This window comes from Zalophus californianus, chromosome 9, assembly GCF_009762305.2.
Source record: "Zalophus californianus isolate mZalCal1 chromosome 9, mZalCal1.pri.v2, whole genome shotgun sequence".
NCBI classification, from domain to species: Eukaryota; Metazoa; Chordata; class Mammalia; order Carnivora; family Otariidae; genus Zalophus; species Zalophus californianus.
The window spans coordinates 116,840,187-116,861,315 of record NC_045603.1 but is presented as its reverse complement, the minus strand read 5'-3'; the positions used below and the strand labels follow the sequence as shown (position 1 = coordinate 116,861,315).

General features: G+C 35.4%; 1 protein-coding gene across 1 annotated transcript in view; it reads left to right on the top strand.

The window, feature by feature from the left end:
• The window catches only part of GPR158 (G protein-coupled receptor 158), a 450,005-nt gene that overhangs the window by 311,269 nt on the left and 117,607 nt on the right, over positions 1 to 21,129 (top strand). The window contains exon 5 of the mRNA XM_027592170.2: positions 4,820 to 4,888. Coding sequence (XP_027447971.2) covers positions 4,820 to 4,888 — 69 coding nt within the window. The remainder of the gene's footprint in view (positions 1 to 4,819; positions 4,889 to 21,129) is intronic.

Sequence of the window (21,129 nt, the reverse complement as noted above, 5' to 3'; positions counted from 1 at the left end):
CTAATTCTTTTTGTAAATAATATAGATTTACAGTCTTGGTTTATGATCCAAACCTATGCCAGTTCATTCTTTTCAGAATCTAATTCTATTGCTTTATTATATTTTCATCATGCATTCTGAGGTACTAGCTGTGTAAAACTACCTTCATGCTCACAGGTTCCTTTTGTAAGAGAAAGAAACTTTCATTGCTACAAGACTAAAGAAATCAGCTATAATTCAAAATAGCTGCACTGTTTTAGCAAGATATACATTAATTTCCCCAGTGGCTAAAAATGTCTTAAAAATATAAATGAAGTAGTTAGTCCTTGTAGAATCAAGGAAATAATGACAAACCATTTTAATTGTTTTTTAAGAAATCAGACTTCAGCATTCTCATCGCCTTATTACTTCCAGTGACTTAGCTTCCTCTGGATGCCCACATCATGAGCAAATCTTGTGACAACTGCAACTGTGCTTCATCTTATGCCTCTCTACCTTGCATCCAAGGATTATGGAATTTAGAAATTGACTTTGACGTAATTTAATAAAACTTGTATAATAAGATTAGCTCTTTTCTTTAGTATACAGGTTTGATATCTGACTGTTACAAACTTTCTTTAAGTCAGTTCAGAAAGTTTAAGAAATGGGGCAGGTGGGGTGGAGTGGAGTGAGGTGAAATCTGCACACCTCTATTGTAAACTCTGGAGTTACATTTATTAGGCTTTATAGAGTCTAAATGAGAGAGTTAGGCTCAATGATAACTCCCCCAGCTCTATATTTACCTGTAAGTATCATAAAAATACTGTTTGTTGATTTTATGCATCCGGTTGGTACTGAATAAAAACTTAAGTAGATACTAGTTGGGAAGACCTTCGTTTAGACTTCTTGGCATATTATGATGCCTAGTGGTGGAGTTTTCCAATAGCTAAATTGTCACATTTTAGAATACTTTAATTTTACTTAAGTTATTAAAATGCATATTACATAGCAGTACATGATTACATCTCCAAAGAAATGAAAATATTTTTGAATAAGTTGCTCTGTCCTCAAATCTATCCACTTCTCCAGAAGAAAAAAAAAACATTGTATCAGCTTGGTATGTATCTTCCAGATATGTATTTAATATATTTATATATATCTAGAATATATATGGTGTTGACTTGTATGTATGTATTTTAAATAAATAGTGTATTATATATTATTGATCCTCTTTCAATAAAGTTTTCTCAGAGTTTCTCAGTTAGCAATTCTGGTTAAAGGGTTACATACCACCATTTCTATCTCAGGCACTACTGTGAAGGAGATGAAATTATCTCTTGAGTATAAAATTATTATATTTTATATATCTATTATTTTGCTCATTATATCCCTTGCCCATCTTCATTTTTCTTTTTTTTAAAGTTTTTATATTAATTCCAGTTAGTTAACATACAGTGTAATATTAGTTTCAGGTATACAATATAGTGATTTAACACTTCCATACCTCATCCTGTGCTCATCACAAGTGCACTTCTTAATCCCCATCACCTGTTTCACCCATCCCCCCACCACCTCCCCTCTGGGAACCATCAGAGTCTGTTTCTTGGCTTCCCTCTTTCTCTTTTTTCCCCCTTTGCCTGTTTACTTCGTTTCTTAAATTCTACGTATGAGTGAAATCATATGGTATTTGTCTTTCTCTGACTGACTGACTTCACTTAACATAATACTCTCTAGCTCCATCCACATCATTACAAATGGCAAGATTTCATTCTTTTTGTGGCTGAATAATAGTCCATTGTAAATAAATACCACATCTTCTTTATCCATTCATTAGTTGAGGGCCAATTGGGCTGTTGCCATAATTTGGCTATTGTAGATAATGCCTATAAACATAGGGGTGCGTGTCTCCCTTTGAATTAGTATTTTTGTATTCTTTTGGTAAATACCTAGTAGTGCAATTCCTGGATCATACGGTATAGTTTTATTTTTAACTTTTTGAGGAACCTCCATACTGTTTTCCAGAGTGGCTGCACCATCTTCATTTTTCAATCCCTCCTCTTTCCTTCCTCGTCCTATCACTTAGACTTCAAGGAAAAGATTTCTGTTCTTCACTTTGAACTTAAGTCAGCATGTTATTTACAACATTTGTATATTAATCCTTGGCACCAAGTATACAATAAAAGGCTTCTCTCTAGTTCAAAGAACTTCCAGTACCAATAAGACAACAGGGAAATGTTTTAGGGAGCATGAGCTTTCTTTTTTTGTCCCTGAAGTCCTACCTATTAGGTACCTACTCATTCTGTGAGGCCATGAAGCCAACTCAGTCCAAGAATATTTTGAAAAGAAAAGTGTACATTTGGAATAGGCCTTCCATTTGATTATAGAACCACTTGTTGGGATTCCAGTTAATAATTTGAAATTATGGGCTCCTCTGCTCAGCCAAGAGCAAGGCAGTGAAGAGTTCAGAAGATTGCTCAACAAAAGGAAACAGGTTATTTACTCTGAGAATATATGCACCACTACCGCTGTTATGTAGTAATAACTATTGTAACACAGCTAAGAAATACTGGCCCTGAAACAAACAAAAAAAAAGAACTCTTGGATTCTCTACCCCCACTTTGGGTTCTTCTGAGGCCATCTGGATCTCAAGCATTAAGAAAAATATTTGACTGCTACTTCTATGGATTTCAAATTCACTATCCTGGCGCTGTTTCTTACTTTGAAGAGTGTATACCTACTTGCTAAGAATTGGGCATAATAGTAGCCATTTTGTATACTTTACATTTTGTTAAAACCTTCAGATTTAATAAGATAAATATTAGGATGCCCATTTTATGGGTGAAGACTGAAATTCAAAGTGACCTACTCAGTAATTGTTTCATAATTCAGACAGATGAAGAGAACTTCAAAGTCTGTCTTTTCCATTAAACCTTGCAGCTTCTCATCATATCCCTTTCTTTAAAACAATATTGCATAGAGGGGGCACTGGGTGCCTCAGTCGGTTAAGTGTCAACTCTTGATTTCTGCTCAGGTCATGATCTTGGGGTCATGGGGTCAAGCCTGGTGTGGGGCTCTACCCTCCTCAGGGAGTCTGATATTCTCTCTCTCCCTCTTCCTCCGCTCCCACCCCCCCCCACCCTGCACTCAAACGAGCACGCTCTCTCTCTCAAATAAATAAATCTTTAAACAATATTACATAGATTGTTTTATAAGCAATCTTGTATAATATTTTGGACTCTCACTCAGTGTCATCTTTTTGTAAAGTTTTAAAAATCTAGTATTCATAATTAGGTATGAATGTAATTTGCCATCTTAGAAATTCCACCAGCCAAAATCCATCTACAGGCTTGCTGATAGAAGTTTTCTTTTCACTAAAAGCATCTGCTAGCTAAAATAAAGACCAATAGTGAGAAGCCACTTGAATAATCAAGTCTGTTCGCTGACTAAACTTGTTTCTCCATTGCAAATTCTTAGATTAATGAAAACCTTGAGTTCTTTTGAGGGATTACATAAAGTATTCCTCTATGTCTAACAATGTCCTAGCAGTGTTTTGAAGAGATATTATAATTTTTTTCCTCTGGCTGTCATTTATCTGACATTGTGTGGGGTTTTTTGTTTGTTTGTTTTTATTTTTATCTGATGTTGTTTTAATGTAATGGACTCTTGTGGCTTGAGTTTTTAGCTTCTTTTTGTTGTTGCAAAATCAGTTGCTACTACTTCAAATTATTTTCCTGTGAAGGTACTATATTTGCACCAGGTGTCATTTTTGTATATATTTCATGTTGCATTTAGTGAAAACACAGGTACTCTAGAATAACCTGTTTTTGTGATTGTATTCTTTTTTTAAAAAAAGATATTTATTTATTTATTTGTTTGTTTATTTGACAGAGAGAGACATAGCGAGAGAGGGAACACAAGCAGGGGGACTGGTAGAGGGAGAAGCAGGCTTCTTGCAGAGCAGGCAGCCCGATGTGGGACTTGATCCTAGGACTCTGGGATCATGACCTGAGCTGAAGGCAGACACTTAATGACTCAGCCACCCAGGCGCCCCTTGTGTTTGTATTCTTAACTAATATATTTACTCTGTATTGATACTTGAACTCATTGAAGCAAAATTTTTTATTAGAAGATAAAATTATTTGGTCTTTTATTTCTTGCCACAACTTCAGTCATTCTGCTTTGGAAAGATAATGCTATTTGAGTCTAACAAAATATCTTAAGATTATTAAGCATATTTATGCATAGTAAACTTTAAATAATTAGGAAATTATTCAAAAATCAATTTATTCTATTGAATTTTCAGTTAAGAATAATTTAAGCATATTCACAAGGTGAAATACCTCTGTTATTTAATGTGACTTATATTATTCACATAGTGAAGCTCTGTTAGGTGAGCTTGGGTGACTATTTTTGACATGATGAGGTATATATTACTGAGATGCCAAGACCTTGTGTGTATGTCTGTTTTATCCACTAAAACCATCCTGGAAGTATTTGTGAAATGGTTAAGGGTTAGCATTCCATATGTACTTGTGGTTGATGTTTCAGAAATACAAGCAAGATATTTTCTATCTGTGAACTTCTTGGATTGAAAGGATCTTCTAAAAAGTGTTCTCAGCTGCTCAGATTGCTCATGGATTCAAATTTTAGAGAACAAAATTCCGTGAAGCCACTGGCAATATCATCAAGTCCACCACCACCTTTATAGTCAGTCTTTTTGCATGTTTCAGTTAAGTTCACTTCTGAAATACTAGCCAATTTTCATTTACTGGTTGAGGCATTGTCACACTAGCATAAGTTCTTCCATTCTAGGAATGTAAATTAACAATGACTCTTTCTTTTTCTTTTTTTTTTTTTTTAGAGCATCAGGGCATCAGGCCTTATCCTGCTGGAAACAATTCTCTTTGGGTCTCTGCTTCTGTACTTTCCAGTAAGTGACATAATTGTATTTTAAAAATAACCATCTGTTTTATTTTGCTCAGGCAGTAATTTTATATATATATATATATGTGCGTGTATTTATATATATATGTATGTATATGTGTTTATATAAATGTATGTGTATATATATATATGTATATTATAGTATCAATAACTCTTCAAATATATATTACTTTTTTACATATGTATATACAAGTTTATATACCTGTATCTATTTATAATAGACATATAAAGTAAAGTGGAGGTAATTGTACTTTTCTTCCCAAATTTATGAAGAGGGTTGACTGCTTAAGTGAGCTAACATAAAAAAGGCATGCTTGATATGTATGCTTGCCATATACATATAAATATTGGTTTCCTTCTTCCCTCTCTACTTGAATCAAAACCATGAGACACACCAAGTTTGTGCTGAAAAATTCCAGATGGTTACATAGAAAAATAAACAAAATAGATGTATGTGTGGTATTTGTGGCGTAGATAATCTAGTAGACTCTTCCTGTCACCCTGGCAACCTGTCTGTAACCACAAGGTAAGTACTTATTTTCCTAATTCAATTCAACTGACTTATATTCAGCAGTTATTGTGTGTTAAGTACTATTGTGTGTTAAGTACTATACTAAACTGGGAATGTTTTGTGAGAGAAACTTGATTTCTCCTCTCAGGAAGCTTACAATTTATAGAATGAGATGAGTCCGTACAGGCAATTATAATATAATTGAAAAAAGCTAAGATACTGTGGAGGCAGGGTGCTGTGGAGACACTTAGGAGAGACAACTAACCTAAGTCTAGGGAATAAAATATCCCTCGACTGAGATCTGAAAGATGAGTAGATGTTAGAGAAGAAAAAGGTAGGGCTTCCATGGCGCCATGTTCTTTTTGGTTTACCTCTTACCTCACTAGCTGCTCCATTTCAGCCTTCTTTGCTGATTCTTAATCTTCTTTCCCACCTCTTAATACTTAAGTGCCTCAGGCATCATCCTAGTGGAGCTTTTGATATTCTGCATTCTCCCTCAGTGATCTCATCTAGTCTCAAACCTTTAAATGCTATTTATATACAATGACTCCCAAATTTATATTTCCAGCTTAGACCTTTCCCCTGCGCTCTAAATTCATATTCAGTTCCTTACTCTGCAACTCCACTTGAGGGTCTACCAGAATTCCCTATCATGTTCTTACCTGAGATACTTTTTCTCCCACACACCCAAAGTCAGTCTCCCCTATCTCCATTGATGACAACTCTTTCCCACTGTTTACTCAGGCTAAAACTTGGGAGTCATTCTTGACCACTTTCTTTTTCTCACATCCATCAGAAACACTTCCAAAACACTCCCTCCACCTCATTCAGTGCTACCATCCTGGTCTAAACCACAATCAGCCTCTTCTGGATTATTGGCATAGTCTCTCCCTGGCCTCTGTCTCTCTACACTAACACCCCTGTGATCTGTCTATTTTCAAAGTATCAGCTAGTTGTAATGCCCAGTTTAGACCATGACACCCCTCAAAACTCTCAAAAGGTTCACAATTTTACTTATAGTAAAAGCCAGTATTCTTAGAATAAGCTCCAAGATCCAACATGATTAGGATCCTGCCCCTCCTCCATTTCCCCATTCTCTAACCCTCTTCCCCCACTCAGTGTTTTTAAGGGTTCTTAATTTATTCAAGTTTTCTACTTCTTGAATTATATTTCTTCTTCAGATAGAAATTTATTTGGGTATAATCATTTTAACCTTTTCCATAAAATCATCCATATTACTGAAGTTGTCTAATTTACTAGTATGGAGTTATGCACAGTAATAAATAATAGAAGCAATATAAGCAATATAATACAAAGAGTCTTTATCATGCCCGGGATTGTTTCTGTATAAATGGCAAGTTATATATCATAACATTTTATCTTCCCCACAGAACTACCAGAAAGATGTTTAGCCAAAGTTATAGAATCACCCAGTTAGGAAGTAAAGACCCAAATGACTTCACTAATCTGAATAATAATCATCTGAATATCTGTTGTTGCAGTCACCATCATCTTTTTTCCTGAACCTCTGCTATTTTAAAATATACTTTGTATCCAGTAGCCAGAAGGATATTTTTTTAAAATATAAAATCTAATCTGTCACTACTTCTATAGCTAGCTTCCCAGAGTTCTTAGAATAAAGATCAAAACCCTTGATATGGTGTATGATGTTATATATAGTGTGATCCTTGCCCACCTCCCCAGCCTCATCCAGTACCACTTTCCTTTTCACTTTGCACACCCAGCTACTCTGACCTTTCCGTTCATAAATGATATATAATCTCTCTCATGGTGGTATTATAATGGCTCCCCAAAAATGTCCATTGTCCTAATCCCTGGAACCTATAAATATGTTGCCTTACATGGAAAATGGGACATGATGAAATGAAGGACTTTGAGATAAAGAGGTTATCATGGATTTTGTAGATGGGCTCAAGGGTCCTAAGTGAAAATGAGAAGAAGACGAGAGAGAACCAAAGAGAAACCATCATGAAAAAGATTGGACTGACTCTTGCTGGCTTTGAAGATGGATGAAAGAAACCACAAGCCAAGGGATGTAGGCAGTCTCTAGAAGCTGGAAAAGGCAAGGAAACAGATTCTTCCCAAGAGGCTCCAGAAAGAACACCATGATTTTAGATCTGTAAGATCCATTTTGAACTTCTAAATTCCATAACTGTAAGATAATAAATCTGTATTGTTTTAAGCCACTAAGTTTGTGGTAATATGTTACAGCAGCAGTAAGAAACTAATATGCCTCTTAGGACATTTCCACATGTTTTTCCTTCAGTTTTGAAGAGTCCTCCTTTCTTCCTACCCACCCCCCGCCCCCCCCGCCATCTCATGACTTCTTTTGCCTAATTAACAACTTGCTAGTCATCCTTCAGATTTCTACTTAAATATCACTTTTTTAGGAGAGGTTTCTTTCCTTGACTCCAAATCAGAGTCAAATTCCTTTTAATAGTTTCTCATGGAATCCCACTGTCTTTCTTGACAAACCCCATCTCAGTTTGTAAGTGTACATTCACAAATGCCATTATTTGATTAATGTCATTCTCCTGCACAAACTCTAGTTCTTTGAGAATAAGGAGATGATACAGTTATTTTGCTCACAGCCAAGTACCTGTAACCATAGTTGAAGCACAGTAAATGTGTAAAATTTTCTGTGAAAAAAATGAGGTTATACTTGAATGAATTTAGACCTGTACCCCAAACTAGTGGCTATTGTCCTACTGAAATAGTAGCTTCCAAAGAATCTGCTTGATTGTGGAAGACTAAGAATGATGATCCTTATTAATATTACTTTATTTAGTGCTAACAGGCAGTAAAACACTTACTAATGTTATTTTGAGATGTTAGCAAAATTTCATTTTATTTTTATTTATAAGGTTCATACTTATTCAAATCAAGTGGTTATATTAATGAGCATGGGCATAAAATCTATAAAAGAATTTTAAAGCCTCTTAAATGGATGAAGTGCTCTAGAAAACAAGAACATTTGAAAGAAGAGTAAATTTTATGCTGCTAAATGTTCAAAGCAGTTATTAAAGACCCTTTCATTGACAGGTATACAATTTTGAAAGATATGTGATGGACCTGTACCTATTGATGATGTCAGATACAGAGAAAAAAAAGGAGAAAGAAAAATTTAAGAGGAATGTGAAGATAGCACTTCTGCTTCATAATTCTGATATGCCTGAGAGGGAAAAAAATAACAGAAAAGAAGACTTACCAAAAAAAGTCTAACAGAAACCTCATTAGGTTGACTTCATGATTAATTAGGTATCTCTTTCATCATTTATAATATATATTTTTCTGTAACTGCTTGAGATATTATCTAGTTCCCAAGTTTAAACTGTGTACCTTGGTTTCAAGTTAGTTAGTGTTCATGCTCTGAAGACAGAAAGGGTCAGGTTACTTAATGAAGGTTTGAATGGAGCATAAGACACAGGACAGGAAAGGAGATTAAAATATACTATTGATTGAGTCTGGTAAGGAAAGTACTTTTATTTTAGGTGAGAGAATGGGAGATGATATATCAGAAATTGTTAGGAAAGCTTTTTGCTACATAGGCTGTGTATATGTGCGTGGGTGCATGTGCATAAAACATTCTTGACGAGACATAAGTAATTTAGTTATTGGACCAAGGCTCATTGACTTCCCTGGGTTTTACAGAAATGAACTTTATAACTTTTGGCTAGACTATATGCTGCAAGGAAGATCTCTGTATTAAGTGATAAAGGTGTAATTCAGTAAACCTAATATAGCCGAAAGGTCTAATCATTTGATGATATAAATATGACCTATACTTTTCCTATTTGTGAAATATCTTACCTACTTTCTGTGTTCCTGGCGTGGTCCATACCAAAATTGCTTCTGAAAGTTTTAATGGTGATTATAGGTTTTTGGTTTTTTGGTTTTTTTTTTAAAGTATGCTTGAATAAAGGAAAATTGTTTTCAGGGCTGGGTAACTCCATGGAAGGAGGCTTTGGGTATTCACTGTTCTACTGAGTTGTTATGCAATGAGCCTTTTCTTCTTCTTATGCTGCATATTGTTGTTCAGATTTGCAAGAATTAAGGTTATTTTTGTCTTTTCTAAGCAATCTTAGACTACAGACAATTTCATAACAATGCTTATATTGGAAAGTCCAAATTAGAGATTATCATCATTGTGCAGATGAGGACAAACCAAAATCTGACTAAATTTAGCATTGTTATAATTGGATAGCAGAGAGCGAAAGCTTTTAATACATTTTCTTACAGATTCTCAAGAGACTCATGATTTGAAGTCCATACATTTGTGAACAAATGATTAGTCTTCATAATCATATAAAAACTTTCATATAATTTATAGAAAAAAGAAAAAACTTTAAAATATCAACTAAAGTATATTTTACCTGTTAAATTACATAAAATGACATTTTGTGGATTAGTAAAACATTTTAAGTGATATGGAATCTAGAAGTTCATTTTTGACTTGTCTAAACCACCAGTTTCAGCTAATAAGGTGAATTTTTTCCTGTAACCTTGATTAGCTATCTGGATGGCTGATGTGCCTTTCTATACCCATACATGTGTAAATAAATACTAATTTTCATGTTGTTTCCCTACTCCACCCGAGGCCCTAAAATAAAGAACTATAAAATATTAGAACAGGAAGGAATGTCAGACACAACTTAGTCTTTATTCAATGCCTGTTTTGCAAATGAAAAGAGAGTCTGAGAGAAACTGTAACTTACCCAAATTTTCTCAGCTGAGTAGTGAGAAAGCCAGGATTAGAATCTAGTCTCTTGACCCCTGGTCTAACACTGTCACTCTATGACAGTACTTGTGATAGAGGGGTGAATGTGTGATTGAGATAACATTAGACAGGATAATCAGGGATGCTCATGTTCTACCCCCTTGTTCAGGCACCTTTCCTCATTAGGTCTCCGAGGAAATAAAAGGCAAGAGGATAAAACAGGGAACCAATTTAAAATAGTTTAAGGTTTGACTGTAAGACCCAATATAAAACTCCTGTGAACTTGGATGGAGCATGTTATTGAACCATATGAAGTTGCTGATACTGAATCATTTTACTTACAAAAATGGCTATTTTATATTTGGACCTAATAAATAACCCTGTAGACCATATCAGGTTGGTTTCAGTGGCTCAAAACCTAAGTCAGTTAAAAGACTACTTTTTTTATGATCACTCCAAAGCCTAAAACTGATACTCAGATTTTTTTATCTCCAGTGTAGAGCACACACAACATTCAGAAGCAGAGTTAAAACAGGAGCATATTGTTCTGAGCATAGAGCTTAAGGGGAAGGAAATAAAGACAGAGAGTTGCAAGCAGGGAGGAAGAGTGAGAATGTGACCCTGAGAATATAGCTAAAGCAGCTGAGCTTTTAATCCATTATTATTATTGTAACTATTTATTTTAAAGATCAAATTAACCTAAATTTGCCCAGTGGAGCCCCTTCGACTGTCTCCTGCATTCTTTTCACATTATCCTATCATTCTCAGCACTTCCCTACATTCTACTTCAACAGAGAGTACTTTCCCTAGCCCAGCCCTGGAATCAGCCTTTTCTCCAAGGAGCCCTGGTTCTTTTTGGAGAGAAATGGTAGCAGTTCAGCCCTGAGACAGATTCACATAGGGCACAGAGTTCCCAATTTTACAGCTAGGCCAGTGTTCCTCAAATCTCAGTTATCTAGGGGCTTTTGTAAGGAGATTTCTCCTCAACTGAAAGATTCCATCCTTAAAACACAGTTTTTTTAAGCTGATCTAGGCTGCATCTTACTTGGTGTTATCTAGATCCATTTGGATGAATCCAGAGCAAAAGGGAAAAAGTAAATTAGAAGGAAAGTTAAATACTCATGAGCTTACCAGTACTGTCAAGAAAATAGTAGTATGGGAATAGTTGTTTCATGCCAAGGTAGCTCAAAGAGTATAGGAATAGGAGACTCTTTTTTTTTTTTTTTAAGATTTTATTTATTTATTTGAGAGAGAGCATGTGCCCATGCGCTCATGTGCTTGCGAGCACGGGGAGGAGTAGAGGAAGAGGGAGAGAATCTCTAGCAGACTCTGTACTAAACATAGAACCCAACATGGGGCTCGATCCCAAGAACCTGAGATCATGACCTGAGCCAAAACCAAGAGTTGGATGTTCAACCAACTGAGCCACCCAGGTGCCCTGGGAATAGAAGACTCTTAATCCTCAAACTGCTAGCAAATTTTAGGAATATTGGTTAAAATATTGAGATTAAATGACAAAAACCAGACCACCTCCTTCAAGGGAGCTTAAAGAGTGTAACACTAAGACACTCTGTTCTCTATTATAAGACAGGTTAGAGGAATAGAAGAAATAGTTATAAATGTCCTGGAATTCTGTGCAGTTCTATTTATCCACTTGTTCCCTATACTCTTTCCTCAGCCTACCAGAGAGAAGACTGATTGTTGGTAGGTGTGGTCTTCTCATAAAAGCATGGAGGCTATCCAGTATGCATATTACAGGGTATCTGGTTAAGAGTCTTGGATCAGTGTGGCACCTGGGTGGCTCAGATGGTTAAGCGTCTGCCTTCGGCTCAGGTCATGATCCCGGGGTCATGGGATCAAGCCCCGCCTCAGGCTCCTGGCTCAGCGAGGAGCCTTCTTCTCCCTCTGCCTCTCTCCCTGCTCATGCTTTCTCTCTCTGTATCTCTGTGTCTCAAATGAATAAATAAAATCTTAAAAAAAAAAAAAAGAGTCTTGGATCAGTGATATGTCAGGAACTAAGTAATTATCTTCTTTTAGCTGAAAGTTTTAATAAACTGAGAGAGCCTTTTAAATCATTGAGAATTTTACCCCTAGCTTTAGTTTGTGAGTGAAAAAGCAACAGTGTTTACATTTTTGCTAAAATAAATACCAATTAGACTGTATGCCTCTTGAAAATACTCTGTTTTTTTTTTGAGATGTAATAATTACCATTACTTGCAAACTAAGCACAAAGAAAAAGTCACAACCAAAAAACCAAAGTCAGTATCATCCAGAAATAATCACTGTATACGTTTGATCATTTGAGACATCTGTGTATGCACATTTATAAATTGAAATAGAAAATGGATGAATGGTCGAAATCAAGATACAGATCTATGACATTTTATAAAAAATTAATTATAATATTTATTGTTTTAACCAAAAAACTGAAGTGAAACTAAAAATATTACTAATTTTTAGATAAATGAATCTTCACAACAAGCATTATTAGTTCTAATAGATCTTTCTAAGATTAAAAAAGACTATAAAATGTTTTAAAAGTTGGGTTAATTCTTTTTCACTTAGCTGTATGTTTCAACTTTAGACAGTATCACTTTACTTCAGCTGGGACAGCTAAGAAATCAAACATAAATACAGTTCCTTTTGCCCCTTCCCTCTACTTTTTGATTTTTCTTAATAATTTTTGAATTGTTAACGTTTATAACGTAAATAATATGCAATTACAAAACTATTATTCACATAGTTGTTTAACCTTAGGTTTGTATTAAATAGGTTTAATATTTTCCACTGATCTTTGTAACCTGGCTTCTTCATTCGTCAGTTCTTTATTTTGATTTGTTCCTTGGTTTTCATTAACAGATTTTTCATGAAGGAAGAATGAGTCCTATAGTTCTTGAGTTTTTATATGCTTGAGAATCTCTACCCATTGTCCTTTATACATGAAGAATAGTTTAGTTGAGTATAAAAATTTCCGGACACACTTTATATTGTTCAGAACTTTATATCCATTATCTGAATATTTTCAGCTCTTGAAATAGCCTGATTGCATTCTTCAGTCTTGAAACTAAATAAGCTGGGAATTACCTTGAAATTTATCATTCTGTCTTATTTTTTTTTCTTAGATCATAGTGTTTCTTTTCAATATATAGATGTAAGACCTCTTCTATTCCTGGACTTTAAAAATACATGTATTTAATTTTTTGTTTCTTCTTCAGGAACAGGAATTATGTATACATTGGATTTTCTTTTCCTTCTTTATCTATGTTTCTAGTCATTTGTATATCCTTGTTTTTTTCTATTTTGCTTTGTGTGTTTCCATCAAGCCTTTATTCCGTGACCTTTACACTATTCTCAGGTGTGTATATTCTGCTTGAGTTGATTCTGATATTCCTTTAACCTCTCTACTGTTTTTATTTTATTTCCATTTTCACTTTCTTCCCTCTTCTCCAGCTTTCTTGGAGCAATTTTATCTCTTTCTCTGTTTTTCTTATCTCTTCTTTGACTCTGAGCTTCTTTATCAGAGGGAACATTTTTTTGTAATTTCTTTGAGGCCATGAGAATTATTTATTTGAACTTGTGCCAATTTTCTTGGGTAACGTCACTTTTGTTGTCCATTCTTCATGTGCCCCTTTCCTCCGGTATTTAAACAAAGAGTCTGTGCTGGTTCCTTTCTGATTTCTTTTTTGTGATAATTCTTTTTTATTGCAGTACAATATACATAAATATAAACTTACCATTTTAATTATTTTTAATGTACAGTTTAGTGGCATTAAGTACATTCATAGTGTTGTGCAATCATCACCACTATTTCCAGAACTTTTCCATCATCCCCAATTAAAATTCTGTCCGTTGAATAATAACTTCCCATTCCTCCCTTACCCCTAGTTGTTGGTAACCTCCATTCTACTTTCTCTGTCTTGAATTTGCCTATTTTCAGGTACTTCATATGAGTGGAGTTGTATGGTAATTGCCCCTTCGTACCTGGCTTATTTCACTTAACAAAACGTTTTCAGGGTTCTTCCATGTTGTAGCATATGTTAGAATTTCATGCCTTTTTACAGCTAAATAGTATTCCCTAGTGTGCATAATACCATGTTCTGTTTACCATTTATCTGTGATAGACATTTGGGTTGCTGTCACCTTTTGGCTATTGTAAATAATGCTGCTATGAACATTGGTATCTGAGTCCCATCTTTCAGTTTTTTCAGGTATATACCTAGGAATGAAATTGCTCGATCATATGGTAATTTAACTCTTAAGAAACTGCCAAACAGTTTTCCAAGGTAGCTGCAGCATTTACATTCCCACCAGCAATGCATGAGGATTCCAGTTTCTCTACATCTTTACCAACACTTATTTTCTGTATTTAAATAAAAAAAATTAATAGCCATCCTAGTGGGTGTGAAGTGGTATCTCATTGTAGTTTTGACTTGCTACTTTTCATTTTTGAAGAAAGCAGTTTTTATATGTAGCTCTTTTATGAAGAATTAAGTGGAGAGCAGCAGGAGAAGTAGATTGATGCAGGCTACTTCTTTATTTTGAGGTCACATGAAGCCATACAAATTTAGGTTATATTATAATCCAAGCCTTCGCCTTCCTTTTTTACCCCACTTAAGCTCTGGTGACCTTCCTTGGCTAGTGTGCCAACTTAGGTACATCAACATCTAAGATGATCTCTCCAGATCTCTCTCCAATCTGGGATGAAACTGTGTTTCTATAGGAAAATCCCCCAGTTTCTTTTTGGCCCTCCTATACAAATATTCACTCTCCAATGAATAGATCTGTTAGAATCATACTTTTTAATTATAAGCTTTTCAAGAGCAGGACTATGTTTGCTGCATCTGCTTCCATTATAGCACATTAAAAATTTGTCGAGCTTCAACATAATTCTAACTAAAGCAATTAAACACATACACATACACATACACATACATAATTGTACAGCTAGAAATCTCTTCTTTATCTCTGAGTTCCCTATGGAGAGGTGGAAAATAATCTAGACCGAAAAGGAACTTTTAATTCTAACCTACACAGTCTTGCATGACCTGGCCCCACTTTTACCTCTTTGACCTTGGACTCCCCTGCTCTCTGCCTCTCTCACTCTGCTGCAACAGTACTGGTCTTGATGCTCTTCCTTGAGCAGACCTGGCATACATCTACCCCATGGTCTTGACCTTGGCTATTTCCTGGAGCAGTCTTAACCCACATATCTCCATGGCCAGCTCCCCCATATCCTATTCTTTAAATCTTTCAAATGTCAACTCTTCATTGAAAGGAAGTTAAGGAATTCATTATTTTGTAAAAACAGGGAGAGGTTAATTCAAAAATTAGGACATTAAAGTGAGAATAAACCACCACAATTGCAGCGAATTTCTAATGGGACCAAATGGAGACAGATTCAGTGATGATGTGGAGGCAAAAATGTCACAATTTGGCAGTAGACTAAGAACATAATAAATTATCCTGAGAATGCCTTTATAGCAACAAATAAGGAGATCCTAGCTCTGGCAATGAGAGAGAATTTGATAGTCAGATGGTTTGAGTGAAAAGATAAGAAAGTGTACCTCTGCAGCAATGTCCTAGATAGCATATTATAGCTCTCTAGTTAAAAAAAAAAAAAAAAAAACTTATAAAAAAGGGTAAAGTCTCAGTTCCTTTCTAACTCCCTTGCTAGATTTGGTGAGATAATGTTTTTGCCCATGGGAAAAAAAACACATCAGGAACTCATTCTGCCTCTTTTTTCAAGTTACTATTTCTCCTCTGTTTACAAAAATGCATCTCAAAACCTCAATGAGATACCACCTCACACCAGTCAGAATGGCTAAAATTAACAAGTCAGGGAACGACAGATGTTGGCGGGGATGTGGAGAAAGGGGAACCCTCCTACACTGTTGGTGGGAATGCAAGCTGGTGCAGCCACTCTGGAAAACAGTATGGAGGTTCCTCAAACAGTTGAAATTAGAGCTGCCATTCGATCCAGCAATTGCACTACTGGGTATTTACCACAAAGATACAAATGTAGGGACCCGAAGGGGTACGTGCACCCCAATGTTTATAGCAGCAATGTCCACAATAGCCAAACTGTGGAAAGAGCCAAGATGTCCATCGACAGATGAATGGATAAAGAAGATGTGGTATATATACACAATGGAATATTATGCAGCCATCAAAAGGAATGAGATCTTGCCATTTGCAACGACGTGGATGGAACTGGAGGGTGTTATGCTGAGTGAAATAAGTCAATCAGAGAAAGACATGTATCATATTACCTCACTGATATGAGGAATTCTTAATATCAGGAACAAACTGAGTGTTACTGGAGTGGTGGGGGTGGGAGGGATGGGGTGGCTGGGTGATAGACATTGGGGAGGGTATGTGCTACGGTGAGCACTGTGAATTGTGCAAGACTGTTGAATCACAGTTCTGTACTTCTGAAACAAATAATGCAACATATTTTAAGAAAAAAGAAAAAGAAGAAGATAACAGGAGAGGAAGAATGAAGGGGAGTAAGTCAGAGGGGGAGACGACCCATGAGAGATGATGAACTCTGAAAAACAAACTGAGGGTTCTAGAGGGGAGGAGGGTAGGGGGATGGGTTAGCCTGGTGATGGGTATTAAAGAGGGCACATTCTGCATGGAGCACTGGGTGTTATGAACAAACAATGAATCATAGAACACTACATCAAAAACAAATGATGTAATATATGGTGATTAACATAACAATAAAAAAATTTAAAAAAAATTAAAAAAATGCATCTTAAATTTTCCTGTGCAGACCCAGGACACATAAGTAGTTAACTATTTCTGAAGTTTGGTAGTTTATTTTTAATTAATAAAAAGACCAACAAATTTATACCTTAGGTTTTGGGTATTATATGTGAACATATAATTTTAGATAACTTTAATGGTCTCTAAAAACATCCTAAGAATTTTTAGACATTTATATTAACAAACTACCAATACCATGAAATCTAGGTTTATCTGTGTTGTCTTATACGTGAACAATTTGACATAAGAAGGTAAAAAAGACATTTAAAGATATTTAAGAGATAATTCAGAAAATAGTCACAAACAGAAAAATAGTTGTGAAAAAATTGAAATTAGCAATGTATCTTTAAAAATAGTTTCCTTTTTAAAGCTATTAGAGGAAAAAATCATGAAGACTTAGATATACCGTGTAAAAGGGTAGCAGGTATTCTTTTAAAAAATGACAAGAAGATGACGTTTTGACAAGGCAAATCATACCTTAAATGTCAGGGACGACACAATGTCACTAAGGAGTCGCAATTCAATAAAGTAGATTTATTATTTAAAGAAAATAGCAAAAGAGGAAAACTATAAAGCTGTAATACTTACATAGAATCATATTAACAAAAACCTAACATCAGAGTATCCTGAGCCTCGTATAAGTGTGATTAAAGAAAGCATTTGGACCGATAGCTTAAATTAGAAAGGTCAGTGTGAATGTCTGGGATAAAGAACAGATTGCTTTCCTGGAATGTATTGGAAAAGTGTGTTAATTTATTTGTTTATTTCAGTTATCCATTTACCTAAAAGCTGTGATTATTGTATACAAATGTCTCTTCATGTTATAATTTCTGTAATATAAAGAAAATAGGTTAGTTATATATTGTGAAAATACAATCATTATTGATAGACCTTTAGGAATACTTAATATAAATTATTTAAAGGAAATTTAATTTATGATTAGTTGTATATAAATCTCCATGATTTATCTGTTCTTGAGTATGCAAAATGAGGTTTATTTTGAATGCCATCTCTAGGCTTCAGCAATAATATAGATATGTTCAGATGACATTCTAATCCAAAACTTACTTTCAGTTTAACTTCGACTTTCTTCATTCTTCACACTTTTTTCATCACACACCCATCCTTTTCATCATGCTTATAGAAATGTGGAAAAAAATGCTTGTCCTGCTCTGTGGTCTTGTCTCCTTCACACATCAGTCATGCCGTTCTGTTGTTCATTGTGAGGAGGATGTGAGAGGCTTTGCTGGTCATATGGGTTTTTCTCAAAACAGTTGCACATTTTGCCTTCTGATGTAAAGCACAGCATTTCATCATATGCTCTAAAATAAAAGATGCTCTAGAAAAAGAAGAGGTCCAGTGTATTTGTCAAATGCTCGTACTTAGGGAGTCACAGCAAACACTTCTTGTTAAAGGCTTTGAGATCTGCAGTAAAGGAATGCACTTAAAACCGAGCCATTTCTCTATCTTGCTTGATTTCATTATACCCCTTTCTACATAATACCTATTATATAATTTATAATTATAATTATATAATTAATAATATAAATCCTATCTTTGCCTTAAAGAATACATATTAAAAATCCCATAATGCAGTATGATTCCATTTATACAGAATGTGAAATTGTGTGTGTATGTGTCTGTGTGTCTGTGTATATAATATGAGCATATGAGGTAAACCTTAAGAAAGCAGAAAAATGCCAAACACAAAATTCAGGATGATAGTTGCCTGAGACAGAGGGGAAGAGCATGGGATCAAAGAGGAAGCAGGGCATAAAGGAAGCTTGTAGTGAATAGCAAAATTCTCTTTCTTAAACAGAGTGGTGGATAAATGGGTATGGGTATTTATTGTATCTCTATATAAAATCATCATGACAGACCGACAGATAGATAGACAGACATGTTGTAATGGTTGGAGGTCCAGAAGATGAAGAGGATCCAGCAAGGGAGACTGGGAATGCCCTGGCAGGGAAGTAGCAGTAGGATCAATTGAATTCAGTCAAACACATTTTGTTTCAAGAAGGAGAGAGAAGAGAGTGGTTAATTCCTTCAGATGCTGCTGATTTGTCTTCTAAGATGGGGGACAAGAATTGCCTGCGGGACTTGGGAATGTTAAGGTGGTCTTGACAAGACCAGTTTTGGAGCAATAGTGGGTGATAAATGGAGAAGATGAAATAGAGACAGCAAGTAAACCCCTTTTATCGGTACATTTTACGGTAAAGAGAAGTAGGGAATTGGGGACTGGGGAAAGCTATAGGTCAAGTGACTTTTTTTTAATGAGATAAATTACATGTTTGCATGGCGATGGAAAATGACGGTGCGGGAGAAATGTGAATATCATCATAAGGGAAGCCCTTAAATAGGGTCCAGTAAGTGGAGGGGTTGAACTTAAATCAGAACATGTTCAGTTCACACACTGATTAGTAAAAAAGGAGGTACTGGCTTCTTTTCCATAAATAGCAAGTGAAAACCTGGGGTCAGGGCAAAAATTAGAAGTGGGGTCATCTCTGATGTGTACATTTTGGCTGTTTCTCTCATTTTCCTGTTGTTCAGGACTTCACGCTAGATTCAGGCAGTATCTCAGTGCAGTTGGTTGGGAGCCCTTATGAATAAACTGCAACTTTCAAATAATTGATGGTGACTTTTCAGACTTTAGGATCTGTTCCACAGTCTGTGGTGGTCTGGCTTCATGTATCTCCTCCAAAAATTGTACGTTCTATGGCAAAATGACTGTCTCTGATGGAATAACAACAAAGATGCTGGTACTGTTCAGGCACATCTGGATCCATGCACTCTTCAAAGGCTGTCACTGTACCGGTCATTCAGTCACTTAGGCTATTTCTGCCATCATAAAGCAAATGAAAAATTCAAGTTACCTATAATACAGATCTACAGGACTAACACTGAACTGATCTGTGATATAAGCTCTAATGGAATTTTAATTAAAAAATTTAAGCTACAGGGCGCCTGAGTGGCTCAGTGGGTTAAGCGTCTGTCTTTAGCTCAGGTCATGATCTCAGCATCCTGGGATCAAACCCTGCATCGGGCTCCCTGCTCAGTGGGGAGTCTGCTTCTCCCTCTCCCGCTGCCCATCCCACGGCTTGTGCTCTCTCTCTGACAAATAAATAAAATCTTTTAAAAAATTTAAGCTACAAAAATGAATTAAACACTTAATAATCCAGACTTTTTGGCAGCTGTCAACAACATTGAGTAGTACTGAAATTATTTTTCCTTCACTTGGTCAACCTTTTGCCATTTTATTTCACCTTCTTGTCTCACTCTGTTTAAATAGAATGTTGAAGGTAAAAGCTGAATGCCGAATGTTGGTGAATTGTACAATTTTTAGTTAATGTTTAAGCAGCATTATTTTCACCTTGGAAATCTTGGCTTTAAAGGAAGTCTCACATTTATCCTTCAGTGTCTTCTCAGTTCTTCCTTAGAAAAATATATTCTATTTCTGCCCCTTTGTATTTGAGAGAAATGAATCCATGATTCTCTAAAAAAGTCTTATGGTAACATTTTAAAAGCGTTGAGAAATAAAGTCCTGTCTTCAGAGTCCTGGACTTCAGGGAGGTGGAGCAAGAAGAGAAGGAGAGGGAAGAAGGAGATTATTTCTCTTATTAACATTGTTAATGAATTTAGGGGAAAAGTAATAGTATTACAGAACAACTAAGTATTGCAACTGTCATTTCTCTACTGCAGTATTACTGCATTATGTTTGGTTTTGTAGCTGAGTTCCTGTGTTTCTCTCTCCATTATAAACAACAACAAAAGGATCTCCTTAATAATGAGAGTGGACATTTATTGTATGATTTTCCATATCATATATCTGAAGTGTTTTATATGTGTTATCTTATGTCTTGTACATCCTTGCATTCCCCAATGTGTAGCATAATGCCTGGCATATAGTAAGGATCCAATAAATATTTTTCCAGTTACTTGTAAATAAGGAATTAGATGTGCCAAAAACAATGCCGAGCTTTCGCATGATAAAAAGGTTGCTACCTGAGAACAGGATATAAAAGTCTCCGACAAAACCCTGTTACAGAACCCTGTCTTCATGGTTGACATACTAACAAAATTAGAATTGTTACTTAACTTTCTAGAGACACGTGATTAAATTATGTTAAAGTAGTTGTTTCCTGAAAAACTTAATAGACTAGCTGGTCAACACCTTATCTCTTATTTACTTATCTGATCAGTCTTAGGC